Source organism: Babylonia areolata, chromosome 29, assembly GCF_041734735.1.
Source record: "Babylonia areolata isolate BAREFJ2019XMU chromosome 29, ASM4173473v1, whole genome shotgun sequence".
NCBI lineage: Eukaryota > Metazoa > Mollusca > Gastropoda > Neogastropoda > Buccinidae > Babylonia > Babylonia areolata.
Genome location: NC_134904.1, coordinates 16927755 through 16949032, shown reverse-complemented (window position 1 = coordinate 16949032; position 21278 = coordinate 16927755). Strand labels below are relative to the sequence as shown.

The 21278-nt window shown below is 44.3% G+C and overlaps 1 protein-coding gene across 1 annotated transcript in view; it reads left to right on the top strand.

Annotated features, from left to right (window-relative positions):
• The window catches only part of LOC143274709 (putative E3 ubiquitin-protein ligase HECTD4), a 111490-nt gene that overhangs the window by 16170 nt on the left and 74042 nt on the right, over nt 1-21278 (top strand). Inside the window, exons 11-24 of the mRNA XM_076578612.1 lie at nt 1058-1125; nt 1473-1651; nt 2764-2869; nt 3570-3696; nt 3901-4038; nt 8511-8567; nt 8974-9180; nt 11168-11277; nt 14394-14595; nt 15660-15779; nt 17238-17342; nt 18144-18307; nt 19056-19268; nt 20649-20835. Of these exons, the coding sequence (XP_076434727.1) occupies nt 1058-1125; nt 1473-1651; nt 2764-2869; nt 3570-3696; nt 3901-4038; nt 8511-8567; nt 8974-9180; nt 11168-11277; nt 14394-14595; nt 15660-15779; nt 17238-17342; nt 18144-18307; nt 19056-19268; nt 20649-20835 (1983 nt within the window). The remainder of the gene's footprint in view (nt 1-1057; nt 1126-1472; nt 1652-2763; nt 2870-3569; nt 3697-3900; nt 4039-8510; nt 8568-8973; nt 9181-11167; nt 11278-14393; nt 14596-15659; nt 15780-17237; nt 17343-18143; nt 18308-19055; nt 19269-20648; nt 20836-21278) is intronic.

Below are 21278 nucleotides of genomic sequence, written 5' to 3'. Positions count from 1 at the left end.
TGCTCCATGATCTGCACCATCCGTCCTTGGCATTACTCTTGTTATTTTTTTTTATTTTTTTTTTTTTTGCTGCCTCATGGTCTCCGCCATCTCCTTGGCATCACTCTGCCTCTTATATACTGCTGAATAAAAAATATTGAATCCTTTGACCCATTTTGGGGGCATGGAGGTTTTTTTTTTGTTTTGTTTTTTTAAAACAGCAAGAGTATTTTGCACCAAACTTACACCTAAACAGCAATCAAAATACATTAGCATAAACTATCAGAAACAAAACACAAAGTATATGAAACACTACACAAACAAATAAGGATAGGATAGTTTGGGCAGCGTTACATGTTTGTGTAAAATTTTCCAGCAAGATAACTTGGGAGAACACTGAGAGCTCATGCAGCAGCGCCAACCTCCTTTATTTTGTCTGCAGGTGGTGTTGTTTTTTTTTCTGTCAAAGTTGATATTTCTGTGAATTTTGTCAGGGACAACCCTTCTTTTTGTCGTCGTGTCTTTGAAAGAAATTTTGAATTATTTTTTTAAACGCTGTGCACATAGTGCATGCTTGACAGTGAACCTTGGTTTATCGTCTCGTCCAAATGACGGGCAACCAAACCACCGCTCAAGGTCTAGTGGAGGGGTTGGGGTGGGTGGGTGGCGTGGAACGGATTGGGAGGGGGTGGGGGGGGGGGAGTAGGGGGGTATAAAGATCCTGGTTAATGTAGGACTCTGTGTAGAGTCAGTTGCGTCACCATTTGACCACTCCTTCTGCACTGGATGTTCAATGGTTCAGTGATGCCATCTGGTCCCCATTTCATTGTAGTTTGTTACAAAAGCTCACAATTCAACTCAGATGATAAACTGAGGTTCTGTATGCAAGGTGCACTAATCACCTCATGTAAAAAGAACCCACAGCAGCAAAGGGGTTGTCCCTTTCTGAATTGTTGCAGAATAATCCACATGTTTTTTTTCCCCTCTGGGCCTGTGTTGCTGAGGAGGTAGAGTGCATCACAAATGATTATTGTTATTTACATTTGTGTGTAATTCACGCCTCTTGCGTTGGTTGCAGCTCATCTTCAAGGTCAGCGTGTTTAAATGGGACCGGGACGGAGAGGAAGAACACATCAAGGAAACAAGGTGAGATAGCAGCAGTGCCATTGGCTTCTTTTGCATGGGAAGAGAGGGATTGGGGGGAGTGATATTAAAAAAAAAAAAAATTTTTCTTGATGATTTTGTTATAGGTGTCAGTTTATGATTTATGTACCAAGTGTAAGCAGGTTTTTTTTTTTTCCTGTTTCTTTAGCAATACACATGCACTTTCTGCAGGAGAAAGAAGTAGCTTGAGCCTGTTAACAGAAACCAGCTAAAGAATGATTATTGATACTGGATGAAAAGGGGGGGAGGAAAAAAGCTTGAGTATATTTACAGAAATAAATGGAAGCATGGGGATTAATTCTAGACGTGTGCAGTTACGCTGCTTTCAGAACTCTGATCTGGAGGCTGCTGACCAGCAAAGAATTCTGTGCCCCTGCACTGGCCACCCACGACGGGCAGCTGCCTCCTGTCCAGTACGAAGCATGCCGTGTGGTGACCGTGGGGATCAAGTCCCTCTACCGCTCGGCCCAGGATCGCCACACCTTGCTGTCCCACCTTCTGACTGCAGGTACTTAACATCTTTGAGTTTTTGACTCACTTGTGTAAACAAAGTGAGTCTATGTTTTTACCCGGTGTTCGGTTGTCTGTGTGTGTGTCTGTGTGTCCGTGGTAAACTTTAACATTGACATTTTCTCTGCAAATACTTTGTCAGTTGACACCAAATTAGGCATAAAAATAGGAAAAATTCAGTTCTTTCTAGTCATCTTGTTTAAAACAATATTGCACCTCTGGGATGGGCACAAAAAAATAAATAATGAAGCCTAATTATATGCAAACTGCATTTACTGTTATATTTATATTTTTTGTATTCTCTAAACTTGGCACTTTGATCTGATATTCTGACACAACAACAAGAGCAGTCATTATTATCATTTTTTGTTCAAACAGGAACTTCTTTTGCTAAGCATGGAAGTTTTATTTATTTTGCAAACGTTTTGGTGCAGATAGTAAAAAAGGGAAATTACTCTAATTAATGCTAGGGGACTTAATTTGCTTTAAACTGATCTTTCTCATCTTAAACATTACATTTTGAAATTATATTCAATACATAAAAAGCTTGTGTGTTTTACTCTCAGTCACAAGTGAGTCTTGAAGGCCTTGCCTCTCTTGTTTTTGTTTGTTTGTTTTTTAATAAAAAAAAAAAGAAAAAAAAAGTTGGGCTGTTGTACTTTGAATGGTTCAGAGCTTGATGTTTTCTGTATTTAGTCTCAAAGGGATTAACACTGTAATTTTCAAAAGTTTTTTGTGAATTGGAAATCTAGCTTAACTTTTCATACAGTGATGTGTGCACACAATAGATCAAGGATGCACGCACGTACATGTTCATACACGCTCGGAAACCCTCCTATACCCGTAAGCAGATGTGCACACATTCATGCACACTTGCCCACTCCTCTCAGTCCATGGAACCAGCCAGTCCTAGACCAGTGCTCGGGGTATTTCTTACCACAGACACACACACACACACACACACACACACACACACACACACACACACACACACACACACACACACACACACACACACAACCTCCCCTCCCAGACACACAGATGTGCACACATGCGCACACAGACACACACAAAATATATACATACTTATTATCTGATCAACATTTTCAGCGGATGGAAACAAGGCACTGTTGGAACTTCGCAATATGATCCTGACCAGTTTTGCTGACCAGCTGAAGACGCAGTGTATCAGCACTCCAGACACTGCTCATTTGAGGTGTGTGTCAACAGTACACACTGTGTGCGTGGGTGTGTAATGTGTGGGTGGGTGCAGTGTGTGGATGTGTATAATGTGTGTGTGTGTGTAATGTGTGTGTGCATGTGTGTTTCTGTATGTGTGTGAAATACATATGTGTATGTGTCATGCGTGTAATGTAATTTGTGTGTGTGTGTGTATGTTGTTGTTATTGTTGAAATAATGATGACTGTAGACTGCCACTGGCTATTCACTTGAAGGAAGTAACATGACTGTGATGTTAAGAGAAAGTACTTTGCACAATGGTGATGATATATATATATATATATATATATATATATATATATATATATATATATATATATATATACATATATATATATATATAGATATATAGGTATGTATGTATGTGTGTGTGTATATAGATATAGATATATAGATATAGATATATATAGATACATACAGATAGATACACACACACACACACACACACACACACACACATATATATATATATATATATATATATATATATATATATGTATACATATACATGTTTTTTTAATGAAATAAACATTTTAGAAGTGTGTGTGGTGCGTGTGTGTGAGTGAGTGTGTGTGTGTGTGCATGTGTGTGTGTGTGTGTCTCCACAGTATAAACGAATGCATAATGCACCTCTTTCACAGACTGAATGACTGTATGTGTGTGTGTGCACACACAGACTGGCTGACGACCTGGTGAACTACATCCTGAAGCTGGCCGTCAAGGAGTCCTGTGTCCTGCTCAGCAAAGCCCAGAGCTGCTGTGAGGATGCAGCAGCCTTCGAGGCCCTTCTCTGCAATATACCCGTCAGTATCCTTCAGTTTGCACTTTCACTTTCATTTGCACAAATGCAGCCACACTGTGACTATGATTAGATTGCATAACATACATTTTGGGAACTTTGTCATGCAGATGAAATAATGCAGTACATGCAGATACCACAGTCCATTTCTGATTTGGTGATATATTTTTTTAATTTGAATTTTTTTTTTTTTTTTTTCTTGTGACAGAGAGCCAGTCCCTGTGTACAGTACATCATGGCTCTACGATCTCACCTGCTGCAAGCGGCCATTCTGTTTGAGTCTGCCACACCTGAGAACGGCGCTGTCACACCCGTGTCCCCGGCCCTGTATCAGGATTCACTGCAGGTGTGTTGTCTGCCTTGCCTGTACTGACACCTGCAGTTTCCTCTTTCAGTTTCAGCTTCTCAAGGAGACGTCATTGTGTTTGGCCAAATCCATGTACGCTAAACCTCATCTGCTAGGCAGATGCCTCACAGCAGTGTAACCCAAGGTGCTTGGTCAGCCTTGAGTTCATGCATATGTATATGTGGAGAGATGGCCTGGAGGTAACGCGTTCGCCTAGAAAGCGAGAGAATCACGGCTCAGACGCCGATATTTTCTCCCCCTCCACTAGACCTTGAGCAGTGGTCTGGACGCTAGTCATTCGGATGAGACGATAAACCGAGGTCCCGTGTGCAGCATGCACTTAGCACATGTAAAAGAACCCATGGCAACAAAAGGGTTGTTCCTGGCAAAATTCTGTAGAAAAAATCCGCTCCATATCACTCCTGTTTCAGTTTCAGCTTCTCAAGGAGACGTCATTGTGTTTGGCCAAATCCATGTACGCTACGCCTCATCTGCTAGGCAGATGCCTCACAGCAGTGTAACCCAAGGTGCTTGGTCAGCCTTGAGGTCATGCATATGTATATGTGGAGAGATGGCCTGGAGGTAACGCGTTCGCCTAGGAAGTGAGAGAATCTGAGCGCACTGGTTCGAATCACGGCTCAACCGCTGATATTTTCTCCCCCATCCACTAGACCTTAAGCGGTGGTCTGGACGCTAGTCATTCGGATGAGACGATAAACCGAGGTCCCGTGTGCAGCATGCACTTAGTGCATGTAAAAGAACCCACAGCAACAAAAGGGTTGTTCCTGGCAAAATTCTGTAGAAAAAATCCACTTTGATAGGAAAACAAGTAAAACTGCATGCAGGAAAAAATACAAAAAAAAAATGGGGGGGTGGCGCTGTAGTATAACGACGCGCTCTCCCTGGGGAGAGCAGCCCGAATTTTCACACAGAGAAATATGTTGTGATAAAGTGAAATACAAATACAAATGCAAAATAAATGTTTCTGTATCAGACTGGATTTTTCTGCAGAATTTTGTCAGAGGACAACACTTGCGTCGCTGTGGGTTCTTTTTCATCATGCGAAGTGTGTACTGCACACAAGACTTTTGTTTATTGTTACTCATCTGAGTGACTAGACGCTTGGGTTTGAATTTCCAGTCAAGACTTGGGAGAAAGGGCGAGACTGGGATTGGAAGCCAGATCCTGGCAAGACACTGTATTGGCAGCTAAGTGTCTCACACCTTCTTCTTCTTCTTCTTTGTTCGTGGGCTGCAACTCCCACGTTCACTCATATATACGCGAGTGGGCTTTTACGTGTATGACCGTTTTTACCCCGCCATGTAGGCAGCCATACTCAGCTTTTGGGGGTAGTATGTCTCACACTATTCTGCCACCTTCCTTCCTTCCTCAACAGTGATATGGAGGCTGTTTTCTTTTTTTTTTTTTGGTTGTCCTTTTGTGTTGTGTGCATGTTTCTTAACTTTGAGTTTTTCCATGGAATTTGCTAAGGACGTTTTTTTTTTCTCTCTGTAGCTTTGGGCTTTTAGTGTGAGGGCCCAGTGTGTGCTGTACTAGGGAATGGAAAGCTGTTACTTGTCTGAGAAAGATAAAGTGGACAGGTTTTGAAGTGATTTTAAATGTTTTGTATTGTTTTGCCGTAAAAAACAAAACAAAAAACAAACCCAAACAGTTTGAGTTTGAAGTAGGTGTCAAAGCATGCAGACTGATTTATACGTGCTACACCACATGTGCTGTATTAGGGGAACTATACGTGCTACACTACATGTGCTGTATTAGGGGAACTATACGTGCTACACCACATGTGCTGTATTAGGGGGACTATACGTGCTACACCACATGTGCTGTATTAGGGGAACTATACGTGCTACACCACATGTGCTGTATTAGGGGAACTATACGTGCTACACCACATGTGTGCTGTATTAGGGGAACTATACGTGCTACACCACATGTGCTGTATTAGGGGAACTATACGTGCTACACCACATGTGTGCTGTATTAGGGGAACTATACGTGCTACACCACATGTGTGCTGTATTAGGGGAACTATACGTGCTACACCACATGTGTGCTGTATTAGGGGAACTATACGTGCTACACCACATGTGCTGTATTAGGGGAACTATACGTGCTACACCACATGTGCTGTATTAGGGGAACTATATGTGCTACACCACATGTGTGCTGTATTAGGGGAACTATATGTGCTACACCACATGTGCTGTATTAGGGGAACTATACGTGCTACACCACATGTGCTGTGTTAGGGGAACTATACGTGCTACACCACATGTGCTGTGTTAGGGGAACTGTACGTGCTACACCAAATGTGCTGTGTTAGGGGAACTGTACGTGCTACACCACATGTGCTGTGTTAGGGGAACTGTACGTGCTGCACCACATGTGTGCTGTATTAGGGGAACTATACGTGCTACACCACATGTGTGCTGTATTAGGGGAACTATACATGCTACACCACATGTGTTGTATTAGGGGAACTATACGTGCTACACCACATGTGTGCTGTATTAGGGGAACTATACGTGCTACACCACATGTGTTGTATTAGGGGAACTATACATGCTACACCACATGTGCTGTATTAGGGGAACTATACGTGCTACACCACATGTGTTGTATTAGGGGAACTATACATGCTACACCACATGTGCTGTATTAGGGGAACTATACGTGCTACACCACATGTGTTGTATTAGGGGAACTATACGTGCTACACCACATGTGCTGTATTAGGGGAACTATATGTGCTACACCACATGTGTGCTATATTAGGGGAACTATACGTGCTACACCACATGTGCTGTGTTAGGGGAACTATACGTGCTACACCACATGTGTGCTGTATTATGGGAACTATACGTGCTACACCACATGTGTGCTGTATTAGGGGAACTATACGTGCTACACCACATGTGTTGTATTAGGGGAACTATACGTGCTACACCACATGTGCTGTATTAGGGGAACTATACGTGCTACACCACATGTGTGCTGTATTAGGGGAACTATACGTGCTACACCACATGTGCTGTGTTAGGGGAACTATACGTGCTACACAACACGTGTGCTGTATTAGGGGGACTATACATGCTACACCACATGTGCTGTATTAGGGGAACTATACATGCTGCACCACATGTGCTGTATTAGGGGAACTATACGTGCTGCACCACATGTGCTGTATTAGGGGAACTATACGTGCTGCACCACATGTGCTGTATTAGGGGAACTATGCGTGCTACACCACATGTGCTGTGTTAGGGGAACTATACGTGCTGCACCACATGTGCTGTGTTAGGGGAACTATACGTGCTACACCACATGTGTTGTATTAGGGGAACTATACATGCTACACCACATGTGTGCTGTATTAGGGGAACTATACGTGCTACACCACATGTGTGCTGTATTAGGGGAACTATACGTGCTACACCACATGTGTGCTGTATTAGGGGAACTATACGTGCTACACCACATGTGTGCTGTATTAGGGGAACTATACGTGCTACACCACATGTGCTGTATTACGGGGACTATACGTGCTACACCACATGTGTTGTATTAGGGGAACTATACGTGCTACACCACATGTGTGCTGTATTAGGGGAACTATACGTGCTACACCACATGTGCTGTATTACGGGGACTATACGTGCTACACCACATGTGTTGTATTAGGGGAACTATACGTGCTACACCACATGTGTGCTGTATTAGGGGAACTATACGTGCTACACCACATGTGCTGTATTAGGGGAACTATACATGCTACACCACATGTATGCTGTATTACGGGGACTATACGTGCTACACCACATGTGTTGTATTAGGGGAACTATACATGCTACACCACATGTGCTGTATTAGGGGAACTATACGTGCTACACCACACGTGCTATATTAGGGGAGCTATACATGCTGCACCACATGTGCTGTATTAGGGGGACTATACGTGCTACACCACACGTGCTATATTAGGGGAGCTATACGTGCTGCACCACATGTGCTGTATTAGGGGAACTATACGTGCTGCACCACATGTGCTGTATTAGGGGAACTATGCATGCTGCACCACATGTGCTGTATTAGGGGAACTATACGTGCTGCACCACATGTGCTGTATTAGGGGGACTATACGTGCTGCACCACATGTGCTGTATTAGGGGGACTATACGTGCTACACCACACGTGCTGTATTAGGGGGACCCAACATGCTGGTCAGGCCTTGAGAGCCTACCACAGGGGGAAAAACAATTTAATGAATAGTGTTCATCTGTCTTGGTTCATGCTTTGTTTTGTTTTGTTGTAACAACAGAGTAAGGAGTTGTGTGTATCAGTCTTGGTTTATGTTGTTTAAAAAAATTTTTTTTATTTTTTTTTATTTTTTTTTTAGTGATGAACAGGTTTGTCCTTTTTTTTTCTACATGGTGATATGTTTGACATTGCAGGACTTGCGCTCTGCAGTTCTGAATCTGTCATCCAAGATCATATCAGGAGCTTCAGAGGTAAGTGTTTGTCAGGTCACTCCAGTTACCTCTCTCTATCTGGAAGAATGTGGATTAGTTAGATTTTCGCTCATCAAGTTTATATTTTTAAAAATGAATTAAGATTTCTGAACATGTGGAAAAAAAGAATTAACTAATGATGGATCTGCAGAGAGCAGGGTGTGGAGGAAATGTTGCAGTGGTTAACTTTGAGCATTGCTGATGTTGCCTTCCTCTTCTCACTGGCCTTGGCAGTGCTGTGGCCGTTCTTCTTAGAGCTGGGACACCGTCCTTGCTTTGTCAGTGCACGCCCAGCCAGTCCTGCCCCGTGCATGCTCTAACTTGATTAGACACTATATGAAAAAAAGAACATATTATGATTGTGATTATCATTATCAAGAAAACTGACTGACTACGATGCCCTCAGGTGCTGGAGACGTTCCTGGAAGCGTGCGTGGCCCTGATATCTGGGGGGCGTGACGACACCAGTCTGGAGCGGCTGGCCAAGTCGACGGTTCTGGGGTGGCTCCTGCCCGCGTTGCTGACGGCTCTCACCCACCCCCAGCTCTACAGCCTGAACCTGGCTGACGCCTTGATGCCTTCCCTCGTGCGCCTTATTCTGCTGTCCAGCCAGGTACGTCGTAGTCACTTGTGTGCCACTGTGACCATCACAAACAGCAGAGGAGGCAGCCAGCTGCTGTTCGACTACCTGAGCTGGAATTGGATTATAGTGGAGAGTGTCTTGACCAAGTCACATCCCCGCTCTCTTGGCCAAGAGGGCTTTAGGACAGTTGGTGTTGCGGATTGTCCCCAAAGGCCAGCTAGCCCCCAAGGCTGCAGAACAAAGAGCCAGTTCAGTCTTGCCTCCTAGTTTGAGAGTCAGTCTTTCACAAAAGACTCAGCTGTAAATGAATTCCCATAGTGGAGGAACCATTGATGATACAGCTCTCACTTTTTATATGTGACCTGTACATTTACAGGATGTGGATTTGGGGGGGTTGTTCAGGGGGTTGCTGGTAACACATCATGTCAGACACCTTGTCAGCTTGAATCCTGATGTAGCCAGATTGTTAGTTTAAACCAGTTATTTTATTTTAAAATGTCACACTACAGTACAATGAATTTGACTGGACAAAAAGAAAATCTCAAGCCCTGTTCATGTGCTTATGGGCATGAAGAAACTGGGGAGTTGGTGTCATATGTTGTGCCATGTCAGACTGGTGCAAACTAGGCCTAAGTTTGCTCTGTTGGCCAGCTAACTCAGCACGAAGACTCCTTCATTGACACGGCGATGAAAAGGAAGGTGTGTGAGAACTACACTGGAAAAAGTTTGAGTGGTGATTAAGAGGATGCTTGCAGACCACCACCAAAGGCAAAATCAGCGGGAGTGTTGTTAACAGCTGTGTCAGGAACTGTTGTTGTTGTTGTTATTGCCGCTGTGGTTGTTGTCTGTATATGTGCTGTTGTATGACTGTGAGCAAATGTTACACGATGGTACTGATAACTTGGTTTGTTCTGGATTTTTGGTGGCTGAAGTACTGATAGTCAGGTTCTTGGGTAGGCATGTCTCGGCTCTCAAGAAGGTGTCACTGCATTTAGGCAAATCCATATATGCTACACCATATCTGCTCAGCAGATGCCAGACAGCAGGATAACTTAATGCACTTGTCAGGCCTTGAGTGCATGCATATATATATATATATATCTGTGTATCTATCAAAGTGGATTTCTTCCATAAAATTTTGTGAGAGGACAACACTTATGTTGCCAAGAGCTCTTTCTGAGTGCATCCAGTGTGTGCTGCACGCAGGACCTCAGTTTATTGTCTCATCTGAATGGCGAGACACTCAGTTTAATTTTCCAGTCAAATTAGTGGAGTGATGGCCTGGAGGTAACGCGTCCGCCTAGGAAGTGAGAGAATCTGAGCGCGCTGGTTCGAATCACAGCTCAGCCGCCGATATTTTCTCCCCCTCCACTAGACCTTGAGTGGTGGTCTGGATGCTAGTCATTCGGATGAGACGATAAACCGAGGTCCCGTGTGCAGCATGCACTTAGCGCACGTAAAAGAACTCACGGCAACAAAAGGGTTGTTCCTGGCAAAATTCTGTAGAAAAATCCACTTTGATAGGAAAAACAAATAAAACTGCACGCAGGAAAAAAAAAAGAAAAAAATGGGTGGCGCTGTAGTGTAGCGACGCGCTCTCCTTGGAGAGAGTAGCCCAAATTTCACACAGAGAAATCTGTTGTGATAAAAAGAAATACAAATACAAAGTGCAAGACGGGGATTCGAACCCAGACCCTGGCAAACACTCTGTATTGGCAGATGAGCGTCTTAACCGTTCTGACACCTCATCCTGTCTGGGTTAATGAACACGAAGCTAACACGTGTCTTCACTCTGCAGGCGGCCTTGTTGTTGAAGAGGCAGCAGAGCTCTGTACCAGAAGATGAGCTGGACCTTGGCGGAGACAACAGCATGGCTGATCTACAAAGTGCAAGACGGGGATTCGAACCCAGACCCTGGCAAACACTCTGTATTGGCAGATGAGCGTCTTAACCGTTCTGACACCTCATCCTGTCTGGGTTAATGAACACGAAGCTAACACGTGTCTTCACTCTGCAGGCGGCCTTGTTGTTGAAGAGGCAGCAGAACTCTGTACCAGAAGATGAGCTGGACCTTGGCGGAGACAACAGCATGGCTGATCTCATCGGAGACGCTCTCAACCTGGAAAAGTGAGAACGGCTTGCTCCTTTGTTTGTCTGACGTTCCTGCACCTTGTGCGTACCTGATGAATCTTTCAAATTTGACACCTTTGTATCCTAAAATGTATTGATTATGTTTCAATATCATTCATATTTCATATATATATATACAATATGATAATTGCCATGAACTCACTTCCCATGTTCCAGCTATCAGTGTCTGTCACTCTGTCTCTCCTTCTCCCTGTTATCATCATCATAATCATCTTCTTCTTCTTCTCTTTTTTTCCCCTCTCTAATAATCATTTCATTTTATAATGATTTGATCTTTTCAATGATAATATGTGTCGTTGCGTCATACTTAGGTTGTGTACATGTGCTTTATTTTCATGTGTAATTGTATGTGTGTGTGTGTGCCTATGTGTCTGTGTGTCTGTGTCTGTGTGAGTGTTTTGCCATTGCTTTTTTTTTCTTCTTCTTTTTTTTTTTTCGCTTTTCTTTCTTTTTTGCCCTTGAGGGCTGGATGTAAAAAAGCAGCTGTGTTTACTCCACTACCCTCGTGAAATAAAAATTCATTTCGTTTCATTTCAGAATGATAAGAAAAGAATTACTTTATTATTATCCCATAAAGAGAAATTGCTTCAGGCGCAGCAAAACAAACACAGACAATTAATCAACACACAAACATGATTAAACAATATTTAAAAAGCAATCACCACTAGTCAGTTACATCACCACTAGTCAGCTACATCACCACTAACCCGGCACATCACCACTAGTCAGCTACATTACCACTACATCACCACTAACCAGGCACATCACCACTAACCAGGCACATCACCACTAGTCAGCTACATCACCACTAACCAGGCATATCACCACTAGTCAGCTACATCACCACTAACCAGGCACATCACCACTAACCAGGCACATCACCATTAACCAGGCACATCACCACTAACCAGGCACATCACCACTAGTCAGCTACATCACCACTAACCAGGCACATCACCACTAACCAGGCACATCACCACTAGTCAGCTACATCACCACTAACCAGGCACATCACTAGTCAGCTACATCACCACTAACCAGGCACATCACCACTAGTCAGCTACATTACCACTACATCACCATTAACCAGGCACATCACCACTAACCAGGCACATCACCAGCCACATCACCATTAACCAGGCACATCACCACTAACCGGGCACATCACCAGCCACATCACCATTAACCAGGCACATCACCACTAACCAGGCACATCACCACTAGTCAGCTACATCACCACTAACCAGGCACATCACCACTAACCAGGCACATCACCACTAGTCAGCTACATCACCACTAACCGGGCACATCACCACTAGTCAGCTACATCACCACTAACCAGGCACATCACCACTAGTCGGCTACATCACCACTAACCAGGCACATCACCACTAGTCAGCTACATCACCACTAACCAGGCACATCACCAGCCACATCACCATTAACCAGGCACATCACCACTAACCAGGCACATCACCACTAGTCAGCTACATCACCACTAACCGGGCACATCACCACTAGTCGGCTACATCACCACTAACCAGGCACGTCACCACTAACCGGGCACATCACCACTAGTCAGCTACATCACCACTAACCAGGCACATCACCAGACACATCACCATTAACCAGGCACATCACCACTAACCAGGCACATCACCACTAACTGGGCACATCACCACTAACCAGGCACATCACCACTAACCAGGCACATCACCACTAGTCAGCTACATCACCACTAACCAGGCACATCACCAGACACATCACCATTAACCAGGCACATCACCACTAACCGGGCACATCACCACTAACCAGGCACATCACCAGACACATCACCATTAACCAGGCACATCACCACTAACCAGGCACATCACCAGACACATCACCATTAACCATGCACATCACCATTAACCAGGCACATCACCATTAACCAGGCACATCACCACTAACCAGACACATCACCACTAACCAGGCACATCACCACTAGTCAGCTACATCACCACTAACCGGGCACATCACCAGACACATCACCATTAACCAGGCACATCACCACTAACCAGACACATCACCACTAGTCAGCTACATCGCCACTACATCACCACTAACCAGGCACATGACCACTAACCAGGTACATGACCACTAGTCAGCTACATCACCACTAACCAGGTATATCACCACTAGTCAGCTACATCACCACTAACCAGGTATATCACCACTACATCACCACTAGTCAGCTACATCACCACTAACCAGGTACATGACCACTAGTCAGCTACATCACCACTAACCAGGTACATGACCACTAGTCAGCTACATCACCACTAACCAGGTATATCACCACTACATCACCACTAGTCAGCTACATCACCACTAACCGGGCACATCACCACTAGTCAGCTACATCACCACTAACCGGGCACATCACCACTAGTCAGCTACATCACCACTAACCGGGCACATCACCACTAGTCAGCTACATCACCGCTAGTCAGCTACATCACCACTAACCAGGCACATCACCACTAACCAGGCACATGACCACTAGTCAGCTACATCACCACTAACCAGGCACATGACCACTAGTCAGCTACATCACCACTAACCGGGCACATCACCACTAGTCAGCTACATCACCACTAACCGGGCACATCACCACTAGTCAGCTACATCACCGCTAGTCAGCTACATCACCACTAACCAGGCACATCACCACTAACCAGGCACATGACCACTAGTCAGCTACATCACCACTAACCAGGCACATGACCACTAGTCAGCTACATCACCACTAACCAGGCACATGACCACTAGTCAGCTACATCACCACTAACCAGGCACATCACCACTAACCAGGCACATCACCACTAGCCAGTCATATCACCACTAGCCAGTCATATCACCACTAGCCAGGCACATCACCACTAGTCAGCTACATCACCACTAGTCAGCTACATCACCACTACATCACCACTAACCAGGCACATGACCACTAACCAGGCACATGACCACTAACCAGGCACATCACCACTAGCCAGTCATATCACCACTAGCCAGGCACATCACCCCCGGGCCCTGGGCCACCCACTGTGCAGGGTGGAGATCCGCGAGGACGAGGAGGAGGGGTTCCTGACGGGGCTGAAGATCCCGGCCCCCTGGGCGTCGGGCAAGTCTGTGGAGACCATCCACCCGGTGCGTGACAACTACAAGTTCAAAGAGGTGGTGCACATCCCCGGCGCTCGCTGCCTCTACCTCCGCTTTGACCCCCGCTGCTCCTCGCAGTATGACTATGACAAGGTCAGTAGTGGGAGGGGGAGCGTGGGGGGAGGAGGGGGATTTGGTGTCACTGTACCTACTACTAGGGGGCTGGGAGCAGGGGGCAGGCTAGTGTGCATCAGTCTGATATAGTTGTTATGTTTAACCTAATAAGGAGTGTAAGAGAAATGTAGAAATGTCCATTGGCAGGGGAAAAAGAAATTTAGTGTCAGATTGGTGCAGACTAAACCAGTTGTAAGTGTACTTAACCAAACAGGGAGAATAATACAAACTGAACTTCCCGTAGCTGCAGCTTGATAGGTGGGAAGTATTTCTGTATTATATGGATTTCTGAGGCGATTAAAAAAAAAAGAAAAAAAAAAAAGAAGAAGAAAATGTTGCTGTTCCTGTTTTTGTTTACTTTGTTATGGTAATGAGACACACATTTCAGAATGTTGTTTTCCTGTATTATACTTGATTTTGGTAAAGAGACATACGCTTCAGAGAAGTGACCCCAGGGCTGTGGCCACCTTGGAAGTACTACAAAAATATTTTTGAAATTTTACACAAATCTGTAACTCCCACTCATGTGAATTGTATTTTTGTTTTTGTTGTTTTCAGTAACGTAAGATAAAGTAGATAAGGGATTGGCAGCATAGTAGAACTGAGAAGGAAGAGAGACATGGAGAAGATGAAAAGAACCAGAGAGAGAGAGAGAGATTCATTGATTGCTTGTTTATTAAGGCAGAATGCTGTACTCAGGTGGTTTTCTTGTTTTTTTCTTTTTTCTTCTTTTTCTTTTTTTTTCTTTTTTTTTTTTAACTCTTGGTTCATCTGATTTTAATTAGTTGCATCAATCCAAAGTAAGCCTTTATAATACTGGTCCTCTACATGGTGGAATTAAGGGCCGAAACACTTGACTGAGGGGGGATGCTTCTTTGCAGACCGTGCACTGTCCACCTCTACCAAGGGTTTCTTATCACTGGTCCTCTACATGGAATCAACGACACTTACAGAATTAGCTTGTTGTTGCAGGCACAGGGGTCTTTTTTTTATTATTATTATTATTTTATTTTGAGCATTTCTGCCTGCATGTTCTCTTTCAGCTGATCATCTATGCTGGTCCAAACACAAACACCAAGAAAGTGGCAGAGTACGGGGGAAATACATTTGGCTTTGGCAGCCGCAGTGTTTTGGGCTCTGGTTGGCCTAAAGATCTGGTCAAGGTCAGTGTCAGTGGAGTGACTGATATTAATGATGATGATAATAATAATGATAATAATAGTAATAGATATAATGATGATAATATAAAATTTATAAAGTGCCTTTCCATGCAACATATGCTCAGTTGCCTTGTAAAATGTAAATACTGAAGTTGAAAACATGCATTTAAACATTGAAATGAAAAAACTTAATTCATAACCCTTTACAGTCAGCCAGCCAAACACACTAAAACAAATTTATGTACACACACAGACACACAGACACAGACAAACACAGACACAGACACACACACACACACACACACACACACACACAATCATCACTAGTACACTGTCTGACCGAATAAGCTAAGTTGAATGATGCTGAATGTTGTCAAAGAAGAAAAGAATGTAGAAAGTGATACTTGAATTTATGATGGTTGTTTTATGTTCAGTGCTTATTTATGAATTGAACCATCATGATTTCATGAATGTGAAAGTAAACAATAAAAGTATCATGGCAACCATACCTGAAATATACTGAAAAAAATGTACTGTTCGAGTGTTTTCTTTTTGTTAATGTTATATTTGTTAAATACACTTGTTGTTCTTAGTAGACTGACTTGTTGATCTGGTGAAACTTTATCTGGAAAATTGATTTGACATTTTTTTGTGTGTGGGGGGGGGACAGTTGTATTTAGCATTAACTGACGTTCTTTCAGATGAATTCAGAGGGAAAAGGAAAAGTGGATGGTTTGTTGCTCCACATAACTTAACCCATTGAACCCTGCAGAGTTTACAGCCTCTGCAGGCTTCCATATCCATATTGATGAGGAACAAACACAGGAAATGTGCCGTTTCTCCTCTCAGTTATGTGTGGACACATTAGAAATACTGCAGAAATTAGTGCCCTTTCTTTGCGGTTTGTACATATATATGACTGTGAAAACTGTTTCTAAGTAGACCAATTTTGAAGCCTGCTAGAGCAGTGCTCAGGCACAGGGTTCAGTGAGTTAAGAAGGAAGAACAGGTGATGTTGCTTGTCGGAACTGTGGCCGTTTCTTCTTCTTCTGCGTTCACTCGTATGCACACGAGTGGGCTTTTACGTGTATGACCGTTTTTACCCCGCCATGTAGGCAGCCATACTCCGTTTTCAGGGGTGTGCATGCTGGGTATATTCTTGTTTCCATAACCCACCGAACGCTGACATGGATTACAGGATCTTTAACGTGCGTATTTGATCTTCTGCTTGCATATACACACGAAGGGGGTTCAGGCACGAGCAGGTCTGCACATATGTTGACCTGGGAGATCGTAAAAATCTCCACCCTTTACCCACCAGGCGCCGTCACCATGATTCGAACCCGGGACCCTCAGATTGACAGTCCAACGCTTTAACCACTCGGCTATTGCGCCCGTCACTATGGCGGTTATTCCTTGTAGTTTTGTTTGTTTTGAAACGTGGGTGGTATCTTTCTAAAGGTGGAAGGAGACACGGTTACATTTTCTTTCGAGATGCGCAGTGGACGTGAGCACAACACCCCGGACAAGGCCATGTGGGGCTTTCTGTGCACCGTTAGAGCACAGGTGATGGACTGTTCCCCTGTTTAGTGTGTGTGTGTGTGTGTGTGTGTGCACACATGGTGTGTGTGTGTGTGTGTGTGTGTGTGCATCATGTGTGTGTGTGTACATACATGCATGTGTTTGTGTGTGTGTTTGTGTGTCTGTGTTTAAGTGTGTGTGTGTGTGTGTGTGTGTGTGCAGAGTCCTCCGTCCCCTTATGGTTCAAACATATCTTTATTCAGAAAACATATTAAACATGCATACATAAAACAGCAGAGCAACAACAAGCTAACAGTTTATATCATGCTCAGGAATGTGATAGATTATTTTTCATTTGGTTCTGTATGCAGTTATGTTAAAATGAATGCTTACTAGTTGTATACAAATGACAGTTATTTATGTTGTCGTTTTATTCTTTCGGCTGTGCATATACTGAAAGGCATAACAGTAAATAAACCATGACCATTGTCAGACTCACTGTTCACAGTATATGACAATTTGAGAACAGAGTCTCAGCATGTGGGAATGAGCTTCAAGCTGCCTTTTTGCTGTGTTTGATGTTTGTTTCACCAGCAGGGAATGTTTAGAGCTGTTTTCAATTGTTCAGTGCTTTCCTTTAACATTAGAGCAACATGCGGGCATCATTTTGATTTCAGTGATACTGTTTGATATGACAGTTGCCACCTCCCCCCCCGCCCCCCACCATCCCCTCAGCTCCCCACAACCCACCTTAAATCTCATGCCTGACACACCACACCTGTAAAAAAAAACCAAAAAACCAGTGACCTGTCATGCACAACGATGACTTGTCTCCCCCCTTGACAGGAGTGTGCAGAGGAGGTGTCGGGTGGCCTCCCCTTCCTGTCGGACCTGGCCCTCAGCCTGTCGGTGTTGGCCTGCACCATGCTGGCCCTGCTGTACGACGGCCCGGAAATCTCCGAGGATGAGCTGGCCTGTCAGCACCTGCTGCGATCCAAGCTCCTGCAGAGGTCTGTTGGGTGGATGTGGGAGTGGTGGTCCGTGGAGGGAAGGGGAGTGGGGAGAGGGGGGTGGTCAGGAGGAGAGCAGGAGGGGGTTGGAGAAATGTTTCCGCTTTTTTGGTGGGGGGGTTTTGTGTGTGTGTGTGTGTGTGTGCTGTTCTGTGGGTTGAGAGGGAGTTGTCATTTTGGAGTTTACAGTTTCAGTTCTAGTTTCTCAAGAAGGTGTCAATGTGTTTGTGCAAATCCATATCAGTTACACCACGTCTTGTTAGGCAGATGCCTGACCAGCAGCATAACCCAGCGCACTTAGTCAGGCCTTCAGTGCATGCTTACATATTTTGTGTACTTCTGAGAGTGGATTTCTTCTAATAAATTTTGCCAGGACAACTGCCTCAGGTTTTTTAAAATTTATTTATTTATTTTTATTGTCTCATCTGAATGACTAAATGCTCAGATTTTCCACTGGAACGTGGCAGAAGGGGCGAGAGCTGGGATTTGAACCCAGACCCTCACGGACCTTGTAGTAGCGGATGAGCATCTTTACCAACCTTGCACCTTCCTCCATCATCGTGGAACTGTATCGTGTCAGTGTTTTAATGATGGAATGAATGTCTCCACTTTTAAAAATTACTTACTCTTTAAAAAAAATTTTTTTTTCTCCTTACGACAAGCCTGAAGGCGAATTTATGGACTCTTTGTTTCAGACAATAAAGTGATTGATTGATCGATTGATTGCAACGGTTTCTCTTTGTCTCAGGTGTGTGTGGCAGTCCGAGAGAGGTATGACCCTCCCTCCCCCCCCGTCAGCGGAAGAAGCGCCGGCGGCCAAGGCAGAGTCTGAAGTGGACAGTGATGGCCCCCTGCCCCCTGGCAGCCCTGTGCTGCCCCGCATCAAGCTGCCCACGGAGATCATGACCCACCTGCGCAAGCTGGCCAAGCGACAGACACTGCGCCTCCGACCCAGCATCAAGTGAGGCTTGGGAGGGGTTTTTTGTTTGGTGGTTTTTGTGTGTGTGTGTGTGTGTGTGTGTGTTTGTGTTGTCTTGTCTTTCTTTTAATGTGTGTGTGTGTGTGTGTGTGTGTGTTGCCATGTCTTTCTTTTAATGTGTGTGTGTGTGTGTGTGTGTTTGTCTTGTCTTGTCTTTCTTTTAATGTGTGCGTGTGTTGTCTTGTCTTTCTTTTAATGTGTGTGTGTGTCTTGTCTTTCTTTTAAGTGTGTGTGTGTGTGTGTTGTCTTTTTTCATTTTGGTGTTTTTTTTGGGTGTGTGTTGTGCAAATGACTCCATGCTGGTAAAGCGTGTAGAGCTTGGTCTTTGACCGAAGATAGGCTTGATAAAAATATCCATATCAATCAGTCAGTGTATGGACGGCTTTGTAAAGTGCTTAGAGCTTGATCTTTGACTGGGGATAGATGTTATATAAGTGTCCATATATCATCATCATCTAAGTGCGTTGGGTTTATGCTCTGGTCAGGCGTCTGTCTAGAGGATGTGGTGTAGTGTGTATAGATTTGTATTTTGTATTTCTTTTTATCACAACAGATTTCTCTGTGTGAAATTTGGGCTGCTCTCCCCAGGGAGAGCACGTTGCTATACTACAGTGCCACCCATTTTTTTTTTTTTTTCGTGCGTGCAGTTTTTATTTGTTTTTCCTATTGATGTGGATTTTTCTACAGAATTTTGCCAGGAACAACCCTTTTGTTGCCATGGGTTCTTTTACGTGCGCTAAGTGCGTGCTGCACACGGGACCTCGGTTTATCATCTCATCCGAATGACTAGCGTCCAGACCACCACTCAAGGTCTAGTGGAGGGGGAGAAAATATCGGCGGCTGAGCCGTGATTCGAACCATCGCGCTCAGATTCTCTCGCTTCCTAGGCGGACACCTTACCTCTAGGGCACCACTCCACGTGCGCGAAGTGCGTGCTGCACACGGGACCTCGGTTTATCATCTCATCTGAATGACTAGCGTCCAGACCACCACTCAAGGTCTAGTGGAGGGGGAGAAAATATCGCCGGCTGAGCCATGATTCGAACCATCGCGCTCAGATTCTCTCGCTTCCTAGGCGGACACGTTACCTCTAGGGCACCACTCCACGTGCGCTAAGTGCGTGCTGCACACGGGACCTCGGTTTATCGTCTCATCCGAATGACTAGCGTCCAGACCACCACTCAAGGTCTAGTGGAGGGGGAGAAAATATCGGCGGCTGAGCCGTGATTCGAACCATCGCGCTCAGATTCTCTCGCTTCCTAGGCGGACACGTTACCTCTAGGGCACCACTCCGTTTGTCCGAATGCAGTGACGCCTCTTGGAGAAACAGAAAGTGAAAGGTGCAAACTGCTGTGTTTTGAGGAACGTGCTGCAGCCGGACCTGCTGGAGGAGCATGTGATGTCCGTGGTGATGAAGCACCTGTCTCTGATGGACACGGTGCGACACCTGAGCGCCGGCGCCCAGCAGCAGAGCGAGGACTACGTGCTCCTCTCCTCCGTTGTGGAGGAGGTCTACCGGAGATACGACGTGCTTCTGCGCCAGCTGCAGGCAAGTTTTTTTTAAAGATAAGATAAGAAAATAAGAATATCTTTATTATCTCCAGTTAGAGAAATTTAGTCAGGTGCATTATCACAACATAGACAAGTAAACAACATGGAGACCATCACTGTAAAAAAACAACAACAGTTATTAGGATTATAACAAGACACAAATGTAAAAATATCACATTCACTGTTTCATACATTCATTCCACATGTTGCAGGTAAAAACAAAATGAAATAATAAACATAATTTGGAATACAATTATGAGGATGACATACTATATGACACACTGATTTTAAATAAAATTAGAATAGCTTTACTATCTAATAAAGATAAATTGCATCAAGCACGGCTAAACACAGCCAGATAATCCTGTATTACTTGTATTGCTACTCTTTTTTGTTTGTTTGTTTTTTTTGGGTGTCATAGAGGATTTGTGTACGTGAAAT